At 32.1% G+C, this 11,403-nt stretch overlaps 1 protein-coding gene and 1 long non-coding RNA gene across 2 annotated transcripts; both read right to left on the bottom strand.

Moving 5' to 3' along the window:
* Positions 1-1,808: 1,808 nt before the first annotated feature.
* On the bottom strand, positions 1,809-2,688 carry LOC114283596 (uncharacterized). Its single transcript, XR_003636607.2, has 2 exons — positions 2,565-2,688; positions 1,809-2,042 (listed from the first exon to the last, which is right to left on the bottom strand). It is a non-coding gene; the product is annotated as an uncharacterized LOC114283596 (long non-coding RNA).
* A 2,616-nt stretch (positions 2,689-5,304) lies between these two features.
* On the bottom strand, positions 5,305-9,105 carry LOC114283611 (putative pectinesterase/pectinesterase inhibitor 51). Its single transcript, XM_028226472.2, has 2 exons — positions 7,739-9,105; positions 5,305-6,172 (listed from the first exon to the last, which is right to left on the bottom strand). The coding sequence occupies exons 1-2, from the start codon at positions 8,823-8,825 to the stop codon at positions 5,490-5,492; spliced, it is 1,770 nt and encodes a 589-aa protein (XP_028082273.2). The 5' UTR covers positions 8,826-9,105; the 3' UTR covers positions 5,305-5,489.
* Between the last annotated feature and the right edge of the window lie 2,298 nt (positions 9,106-11,403).

Genomic DNA, 11,403 nt, shown 5'->3' with positions numbered 1-11,403 from the left:
CTATACTCTCTTTAATTTATTCTAAAACTAGATATGAAGAATAAATGCACTAGAGAAAAATTGGACAACAATAAGACAAAATATCAGACTATTTTTCGGACTGCAAAATCAAATATACGGACTGATTTTTTCGGATCCAATGGACTGCTGAAAAAGATTGTATATATAGGCAAACAAAGTCCCTGAACAGGCGCAACAAATTTAAATGAACGGATGCACTATCTAAAAGAACAGGTGCACAAGTTGTATTCAAATAAATCTGACGGTTGTACCAAAATTTCAAAAAAGTGTCCGTTGGTCAAACGCAACGCAAGAACAGTTTTGGAACTTTATTTAATAACTATTAGAAATATATATATATATATATATATAACTAATGGAAAACAATTATTAAACTATTTTAAATAGTTTAATCATTTTTTAAGAAATCACAATTTGAATTTAGAATTAAATTAAATTCTCACAATTACAAATTTTAGAAAACCACTCAAGAATCCAAAATTTGAATTTAGAATTAAATTAAATTTCCACAATAATTTTTATTGAAAAAATTCAAATGAATTTTATTTTAAAAATTAATGTTAGATCCGAAAACGACGTTAACTTCTCATTCACTCATAAATGGTTTTGACGTTCTGTCTTCACCGTGTGACTTGCCACGCGGCAAGGAACACGTCACCTCTTCGGACTCACCCCAAGGACGTTTGGGACCCACTCAAATTGAGCTAAAAAATATGCCTATATTAAACCATTTTTCCAACAACAATCAACTCCTGCATATCTGGTCAAATCTCATTTTGATCACTACATATGAAATCGTAATAATTAGTACCCTGCACTTTTAGTCAAATCCCACTTTGATTCCTAGCAAGTGTTAATGTCTCACTTCTATTACTCCACGGTTTAAATATTTAACAGAAATGTAGTCATGTAACAAAAATGTGAATACGAAATAAGGGCAAGAGAAGAAAATTATTCTCATTTCCCACCAGTACACACTTTGTCCCAAAATTTACATCAATGTATGACTGTATTAGGTTAAAACAAAACGCAAATTGTGAACGATTAAAAGGATGAACTAGAGTTTTGCATAAATTAGAATTACAAAACTTTGTTTTCCACAGTAACATAGTTTTTTTTTTTTTGTCTATTCTTCTTCATTTCTTGTTGATTTCTCTGTCATTTTTTATTTCAAAAGCTCTAACTTTGTTTGATTTGTCTCTTGAGAGACAATTTTTGAGAAAAAATTTTAAAATTTTGTTTAGTTAAATTTTTTAAAAACAAAAAACAAAAACAAAATCATTTTTCTCTTTACTACAAATCAATCAATCACTTTTTATCTCCTCTCTCTCCTTCTCTCATATTCTACACATTAATCAATCACTTTTTCTCTCACACCCATCTATTCAACTGTAAAAAAAAAATAAATTAAATTAAATCATTCCAAACTTCAAATCTATTTTCAAAACATACAACTAAATAAAATTTAAATTATGTAAACTATTTCTAGAAAATTAGTTTTCAAATTGTTTCACAAATGCAAACCAAACATGGCCTTTATTTTCTTTTCTCTTCGTCTCAATTTTCAACATACGACCATATATATATATATATATATATATACTGTATTACATAACTCTCACGCGCTTATCGCGTAGGATAAAATGTGTATTGATGAAAAATATGAATGATTTTATTTTCTTATATTCATTTCGTGGTCATATTCTTGTCACATGACTAGATTTTGTTAAAAATTTAAATAAGAAAATAACATCATGAAAATATTAACACTTGTATAGAGACTAAAGTAAAATTTAAACAGAGTAAAAATAAATAAACCCAATTAATTACTAATTCAACCCTGTACCACAACTTTTACTTACCCTGCTTTCAATTGCTAAACAAATAATATGCTCTCAACATTTTAATAAAAACAAACAATAAAACATAGTTAGGAAAGAAAAAGAATGATGTGATGGAGGCGGCATCGACAATTCACTGTTTTGCTTGTGACCGGACCAAGCCTTTTTTAAAGTCTCCAACTAACGCACAAAAAGATAAACAATAGAAAATTCGTAATGTTAATTAGTTGACCAACTTGTCACTATCCCGTCACTATCTCATTTTTTTTTTTTAAAGATTCTACTAATGTAATATGTTTTCTATAATTAATCAGTAATCACTTTTTTCATTCTTTTTATTTTTCTTTGATTAATGTATGATATTACAATCAAAACTAGTCAATAAAGCAACAAAAAGGGACTAAAAATAATTTTAAAAACATGAACCTAAAAACAGTATTAAAAAATAAAATATCATTTTAAATCTGTTAAGGCTCCCCATCCACTTCTCTTCATCAACCCATAAATCCTAAGTCTACATGAACTAGAAACCAAAATTGATGAGAGAGAGAGAGAGCAACCAGAAACTACAAACAAACACAAATCTTAATGGATTTGAACACAGAGCAACGAAAAACCAAATAAACCCTAAATCGATGTGTATATCTAATATATGTATATTTATATATAACAAAACATAGGGTTTAGGGTTTCAAATCTTACTTTTTGATGGAGATCAACGGAAAATAGAAATGATCGCCGGCGATTTTGATGTGTGGAGCAGTCGGTAGCGAGAGGAGAGGAGAAGAGGAGAGCGCCATTTGAGAGGAGAGGAGAAGAGAAGAGTTAGGTATGAAATGAAGAAGTATGGTTATATAGTGGCATTTTCGTTATTCCTTAAGTTTTGGAGGGGCATTTAAGTCATTTTGCCCCTCCAAAAACAGTTGCGTGCTTAAGCTGTAAAATTAAGCACCCCAAGAGCAACTTTTACATTTAAGTCAAAATTGGCTTAAATTAAGCCATAATCTATGCCTCATAAGTTGTACCAAGTACACCAATATAACTTAATTTAAGTCAAAAGCTGATTTAAGTTCAAATTTTTTTTTACCAAACACCCTAATGTTAGACTTTTTAAAAGTTTTATTAAAATTTTTATCAAATATTTTATATGAGTGTGAGATTTATATAGACTCACAGAATATGAGTCGTACACTCATAAAAGATATTTAATAAAAATTTTAATAAAATTTTTAAGATTTTTATATTTTTTTTAATGTGAGACCGTCCTTTTTCTTCCATCACTTTTGAATTTTTGGCTTTTGGTTGTTCAACCACGCAACGTGTGACAGCTTTGTCAAGACCCATTCACGCCCGAAGTGCGTTTTGGGTGATTAGTAGTCAGAGAACATAAATATTTGGTATACTTTGCTATTATAATTAGATTTTGTTTGTCGTGACTTAAAAGAAATTTAAAAATTAAAAAATTATTATACTATTTAAGTCACATTATCTGTCTATCACATCACTTCAAATTCATCTTATATTCAATTCATATTTAATAAAAAGTCAAAAAATGTATTTATTTATATCATCCTAATACACCCCTTAGTGCAAAAAAGTGAATAAGACCTCGTCTGACAAGTGATTTTTTTAGTCAAAAAGTTACCAAAAAATAAAAAAGCTAAAAATCTATACAAAAAATTCAAAAATTCTCTTTTCTCTCTACTTTTTATACATCTTTTCATAAAAAGTCAAAAAGTCACATCAAACATACTAATTTTTTTTACATCACATTTTAACTAAAAAATCCAAAAATTACTAAAATAACCTTTTTTTCCAAACGAGGCCTAAATAAGATATTGTGTTAGATAATTTAAAAATATAAATAAGGATAATGAACAATAATTGGTAAGAAAGTACAGCCGCGCGATCTTCCGAAACTATTTTATAATTTTTCATGTTTTTAAATAAAATATCCACGAAATCTTTTATATATCATCCTATACTCCTCACTAATTGGCCTCCTCTTTCTTGATTTGTCGGCAATCCAGTAGCTATTTTAATTAGGAACTGTTGAGTAATCATTTTATTTTCAGTTTATATTTATAAAAAATTTAAAAATTATCATAAAAATTTGTTTGATAATTTTTTTGATTTATAAATAGTTGCCTCAATTTATAAATTTGAGAAAAAATGTAAACTCAGAAATTTTTTAAAAAAATTTGACTAACAATTTTTTTTTCATTTAATTTTTTTTTCCAATTAATTTTTTTTTTCAATTATAATGTGTATGATCCTATTGTCATAAATAATAAAAAATAAATATAAAATATTTTAGACCTAAACAAACATATTTTTTAGTTTATGTTTTTAAAATTTTCAAATATTTTGTTCAAACCAAACGCGTTTGTAATTTATGTTTTTATAAAAATAAATAAAAAGTAATTAATAAAAATTTTGTAAACATAAGCCAAAAATGTAAATATTACTAAACGCTACCTTAGAGTTTGATTTTTTTTTAATGAAAAATATATATAAAAAAATAAAAATAAGAAGAAGAGTTGACTATTAGTAGTGATTTTTTAACTATTTTAAATTGTTATCTCAAGCGCCTTTTTCTATGGAGGGAGATTCTTGGAATGGAGGACGTTATTTGGACTTGTGAGGCTTATCAAAGGTACCATTTTGATTTTTCGAACCATTCATTTTGTCGAATGCTTTTTATGTTTCAATCGCATACAAAATTAGGTCAATCTGATAATGATAAGTTATTTAATTTATTGTGTTTATAATCCAAAAAAATTATGATTCATTTTAAAAACACATTTTTTTTGTTAAAAATTTAATAAATTGAATAAATTATAATTATCAGATCGACCTAATTTTTTGTGTGAATAATATACACAAAGCACCCAACAAAATAAACTATTTAAATTATCGAAACGAAATCTGTGATAGCTCTCATAAGTCCAAACAACACCCTCTACTCCAAAATCTGGACCGAGGGATCCTCCCCCCGTTTTATATACAAGCAAGCAAGCAACATCCTTCCTTATATCAATTGCAGCCTCAGTTGCACAATCATAATTTAAAATTCTCATATTTTAATAAAATTTCACTAATTAATACAATTAAAAGTGCATTATTGGGTAGTGATTTTAAACATTTCTAACTTCATCAACATAGCTAAGCAAACCACATGCACCAAGTTGCATAGCCGAAATGTGTATAGAGCTACTCCAATGCAGCTCTCATAATGATTGCCATGGTTTTAAATATAATATAGCAATTTGAACAAAAATAAAAGAGTACTTATGAAGTGGGTATTGGAGATCTTAAAATTTGATAATTTTATATCTGGTGTCAAAATTATCACAAAGTATAGGCAAGAGTGCCAATTTTTGCGAGTCTCTCTACACTACACCTAAGAAATCAATATAAAGTATTATCATTAGAATCTCAGTGACCAAAATTTTTGGAACTTCATTCCTCCATTTAAAAATATAGTTATTAGTGAGATGCAATTACAAAAGGGATCTTAAATCCCTCCTCCCATATTATTACCTCCCACCACTACTACTCCAAATTTCAGCATAAGCACAGAACGTAATAATAAACAATCCCACTGCAGCCTGGTTGACAAACAAATCAAGATGTTGAAATCCATTCATCACCTTGAATGAAATTCTTCACTGAATATGTATAAACATGGTCCGCGGGAATTTGGCTACTCCAGGATACTCTTCCAGACAAACTAGATCCTGGCCCGGAATTCTTAAATTCCCCATAGTAAAGCGTCTTTAAAGCGAAGTCACCACTCCAAGGCATCCACCCTTGTGGTGTTATAAGAGCCTCCAAATTACAATCTATGAAAACTGTCCTCGAATACTCCTTCCATGGCCTCCCCAGGAAATTTTTGTGCACTTTAGGGTTTTTATAGTACAAAGCCATGTAATCCTCAGTACCATTCACCAAACAGTTTTGGAAGACAAATCCTGTTGATTGGGCAGGGTCTGTTCTGCCATGTGCTGTCACGGCATTGTTCTCGCCCTTTTCTGGTTTGACTTGTCGGGGCTTAACTAGAATAAGGCAATCTTGGAAGATTGAAGCAGAGTTTCCGAATATGAAGTCCACATTGCCTTGGATATGACATGATTTATAGAATTGGCGCAGCGAATGAGCATAGAGTGTGTCTTGGTTGCCAATGAATTCACAGTTTTCAATGAGAGATAGATCACTATCTGAACGGAATGCCACCGCTTGGTGAGCATCTGGACCTGCTGTGTTCTGGATAGTCAGACCACTGGCCATAAATCCATCACCAACAACACCTGTGCCGGAATCAACAAAAAAAAAAATATAAATTAAACTAAAACAACTACAGAGAAACAACAAATAAATAAACAAATAAAAATAAAGGGCAGCTCAGGCTAAAAAAATATTAAGGCAGCTTAAGCTAAAAAAAGAGACCTTATTAACCCAAGGAAAGTTTTGAAATTACTCTTTTTTTGTCTTTCAATACAAAATATTGCAAGCAGCAGCTGCAGTAGCAGTAGCAATTGACTAAAAATTGGCAGAAATGAAGGGGCAACATTCAACATTCAACGTTCAACAATAAGAAAAAAGAATCCAACAACCATGTTGATCATTCTAATCATACATAAAGGACATGTTTGATTGGATGGATTAGAGAATGGGATTGGAATTATTGATCCGTGGATCCAATTATCCTATGTTTGTTTTAATATTTTGGTTTAGGATTATTAATTCAATGAATAATTAATCCAACAAATTTATAGGATTATTAGTAATGGGGTAGGGGTGAGATTATTAATCCAATTGGATAGTGAATACCACATTAATTTAATAAGATTATTAATACTTCACTATTAATCTTGTGAATCAAACATGACCAAAAGGTAAAACAGTCCTAAAGCATAGATGGCAATAAGTGCAACAGGTTTACGGTTGGTCCGATAACAATGTTATTAATATTCATATCTCAGCTAAGCCTAAGCTTGTGTTGACATTTCAAAAGGAGTGGTTGTAGAGAGTAAAAGGCTATAATTTATTTTCCATGCAAGATGAGAAAATGAACTTTAAAAAAAAAAGGAACACCGTTAATTAAACAATGGTTCAAGAGATTAGGTGTACAAGTCCAACCCACAACGGCCTGATGACTTGTGCTCGTCAAAACTTGGCCTATTCCCAAATTACCCCTTACAATTCTGTATAACTACCTCTATATACTGACAACAACAGTTATGGACAAATATACAGAGACTGGCGAAAACAGACATACAGAGAGAATCACAACTTCCTCATAACACACCCATAATCATTTTGATTGCACACGTAGTGTGCTTACCCTTCTAGTATATACAAAATGGGCCAACAAAGAACAGTATTTTTTTATTTTTTATTTTTTGCAAGAAGAACACTTCTGGTGAGTGCAATTCAAGAGAATTATATAGAAAGATGCATTATTGCATTTTTCCCTCAAAAGCTTGTGCATTTTAAGGAAGGAAAGCATTCAATTTGAGAGGGAATCAGATTATGTAAATAATAACATTTAAAACATTTAAAGGGTTGGCCTTGGGAATCAGTTACTCGTTAGGGTTCAAGTTTTGCAACTACACTAGGCAATTTCCCTTTTCTATATTCCCTTTTACAAACTGTCGGAGAAAAATAAAAAATAAAAAATAAAAAGTCAAATCTTGACTCAAATACTTTTATGAATTGCCCCTCCTCTTAAGTTATGATAGAATTTCGTTTCTTATTTTTTAATATAAAAATATGCAAGTAATAATAGTTGATATCAAACAAAATTTTTACTCAAATCTAAATAAATGCTAGTCACAATTGGAGAAGAGTTAATAGGAAAAATGAATGGTTACCAACTGTAGCAGTGTTGTATGTGGAAACCCCAGGTTGGCCAACATTCAAGGAACCTGTAATGACACTTTTGCCCATTCCATCTCCAAGAAATACCAAATTCTTCTTCTCTAACGGAACCCTAACGGTCTCCTCATAAACCCCTTCCTTGATCCCTATCACAAAACGCCGTCCAGGCCCGGTCAGGTTACTACTCGGGGCCGCGTCCACTGCCGCCTGCACCGTCCCATAGTCACACTTCCCCCCGTTAACCCCACCCTTACACACCGTCACGTCCGCCGTTAGACCGGAAGGAAACCCCAACCCGGACAATTGACCCGACCCGACAGGAGACGGGTCAGCCTGCTCCCAGAACCCATCCCTCTCAGTCATGGGCGGTTTCCAGGACCCGGTTTCATTTCCAAACAAATCATAGGACACAATCATGCTAACGGCATTGCTAGTCAACCCAATCAACGAATCTAGAAACGCCATCGTCTTGTTGATCTGTTGAGTCTCATTCACGTACTTCAACGCAGACCAGCAATCGTACTGGTACAGAAGAGCGGCGCTCATCCAAGCCCTGCCGTCCTTGATCCTTCCACGTGGAAGGGCCTCGGCCGTAGATTGGATGCGGTACTGGGAATAATGAAGAACCTCCAAACAGTTCTTGGCTGCGGTGGTGCGGTTGGGATTGCCTGCGGCAGAGTCCAGGATGATGTGGACCATGGACTCGGCTGTATCGAGGTTCTGTGAAGAAACCCACATGGCTGATTCGATGATTTGGGTTGGGGTTGGGTTTGGAGGGACGTGATTGGAGTTAACCAATGAGGACTCGCACGTGTCTGGGAAGCGTGTGGCCTTGCACGCTTGGTTGATCTCAAGTCCAGGTGGGACGGAGTTCGGTTTGGGAGGGGGTTTGGTGGATGGTTGTTGGTGGTGATGGGTTGCAGAGGAGAGAGAGAAGAAGAGGAGGAGAGAGAGGAAAGCGATAAACAAGAGAGAGGCCATTAAAATGATGACCAACTTCAATGTGAAGAATGATGTGAAGGGGGTTTTTCTGTGGTGCTGCATTTTGGTGTGTGTATGGGAGGATTTATAGAAAGGCATAATAATAATGTTGTGTGGTTATGGCGGGGTTTGATTGGTTAAGTGGAAAGTTTTTGGAAGGTAGTGAAGTGACTGTCTCTGTCTGGACTATTGTGGCTCATCGGAAAATGGTTTTGATTTGGAGAAACGGTGATTGGGGTTGGAGTCACGGGCTGATTTCCTTCTTGTCGTCGTTGTGTGCAAGTGGGGGAGGAGACGTTGGGCCGTGAGGGGTGTGAAGACGGAAAGAAGGCACTAGCGCGTTATTACTCCAATAAATAAAGGATTTTGAATCATTCCTATATATCTAAATCATCATGACGAATTATTTGTCTATTGCTTAAAGAAATAACAAAATATTTTTTTGAAATATATATTTTTTTAAATAAAAATAAAAATAAAAATAAATAATTTTAAAGAACAAATAAAAAAAATTGGATTTTTTTTATAAAAAAATAGAGTTTTGAAAAAAGTTCGGTGATGAGTTTTTGAAATAAATTTTGAAAAATTTGTTTGATTAGAAATTTTTAAATTTTTTATCCAAATCATGATTTGAAAACTTAACCAAATGCTATTTTGATTTATTTCAAGTTGTCATCTCAACTTGAAACAGTGTTTGGACTTGATAGGTCTAACATAAATATTAAGAGAATTACATTTCAACAAATTCTAACATAAATTTTTTACTTTAAAACTCTAAGACCTACACATTTTGTTTGATTCTATCTACATTACTAATCTTTGGAGGTTTAATGATTTTTTTATTAATTAGATATATAGATTGGAATATCGATGCATATAAAATTATTAAACATTAAGAAAAAAAATCTGTGGAAGATGTAGACTAATTCCTATATTTTAGCAACAATGATTCATCCCACTAAAAACACCACCACTAATAGCACTAATGCATTAAAAAAGTAAAAAAAAAAAAAACACAATTCTAAGACCAAAACATCACATCACTACTGGCGGGACCCACTGCCACCTAATTAGTGGGAGCACTAATTAGTGCTCCCAAGCATTTTTCATATTTTAGTAATATCAAAATTCAAATTCAAATTTATATTTTAGTTAACTTTCCTTCTCCATTTCTAAATTTAAATTTTTAAATAAATTAATTAACTTTCTTTTTGAAATGTGTAAATTAAGGCATAAAAGTTATTTAAAATTTTAAATAGATTAACTAACTTTGTTTTTAAATTTAAATTTGTAAATGAATTAATTAACTTTCCTTTTAAAATGGGTAAATCAAGCATAGAAGCTATTTAAAATTTTAAATAGATTAATTAACTTTCCTTTCAAATTTAAATTTTTAAATGAATTAATTAACTTTTCTTTATGTAAATCAAGGCATATAAGCTATTTAAATATTTAAATAGATTAATTAACTTTCCTTTTAAATGGATTAAAAACTATTTTTTTAGATTTTTTTATAAAAATAATTTAACAATCCCATCAGTAATCATAGTGTATGAGAGAAGTTGAAAAATGTGTTGCAGTAACTATGAGAGAAGTAAAAAAGGCTTGTGGATTAAGAAAAGTCAATAAATGTTGAGTTTTTTTTTTTTAAATCAAAAAATTAGAAAAATTAAAATTGAGATATTGGAACTCCCACAAGACTTGTGAGTTAAAAACCCCATTTTCCTTATATAATACTAACCCATCACCTGTGCTATGTACGAGATAATTGTAGCTATTTATATTTGTTTTAGAATTTTTTTAATATATAAATTATGTTTTTTTAAAATTTTTTATAAAAATAATTTAACAATCTTATCACTAATCATAGTGTATGGGAGAAGTTGAAAAGAATACTGCAGTAACTATACACGGATTGTATCTATAATTATTTGTATGGGGAGATTTTAAATGCTGATCAAAGGATTTTGACCAAATCAATAAATACAGACATATGGGAAGACATGTGGATTGGAAAAAATTAATAAATGCTGATCAGGAGATTTTGACCAAATCAATAAATGCTGAGTTTTTTTTTTAATAAAAAATTTAAAAAATTTAGATTGAGATATTGAAACTCCCACAGGCCTTATGGGTTAAAAATCCCATTTTGCTTAATATATAGACTAGCATATCACCCGTGCTATGCACGGGATTAAATTTTAAAAAAAAAAATCTATATAATTAGGCAAGAGGGATTTTGAAAATGTCTTAAAATGTATGTGAGATACATTTGGTTTTAAGGGCCAAGATGAATCTTGAGCTTAGATCAACGGCCAAGATGAATCAGAGATACATTTCCCACCCGTTTGAGTTCATCTCTCCCTCTCTTCCACGTTCTCTTCAGCTCCCTCTCTCCCACGTTGTCTGTCATAGTGTCTCTCATCACCACAGCCATTGAAGACCCTTCGAACCCATCGATACCCACCCTCCTTCTTCGATACCCAACCCTTCGATACCCACCCTCCCTCTTCGCTACGCTACTCCTCCTTCCCTTACAACCCTTCTCTTCGACCTGACCGAGGCTGTCACCGACCGAGCCTCCCTCCATCCGACGATCGAGTCGAGTCTCTCTCTCCAACGATCGAGTCTCTCTCCTGACTCGCTTCTCGCCTCTCAGTCCCGCCGGACTCTCTTC

The sequence above is a fragment of the Camellia sinensis genome, chromosome 1, assembly GCF_055761805.1.
Source record: "Camellia sinensis isolate YWXY chromosome 1, ASM5576180v1, whole genome shotgun sequence".
NCBI lineage: Eukaryota > Viridiplantae > Streptophyta > Magnoliopsida > Ericales > Theaceae > Camellia > Camellia sinensis.
The sequence above is the reverse complement of the archived record's forward strand: the minus strand, read 5'-3'. Positions and strand labels throughout refer to the sequence as shown.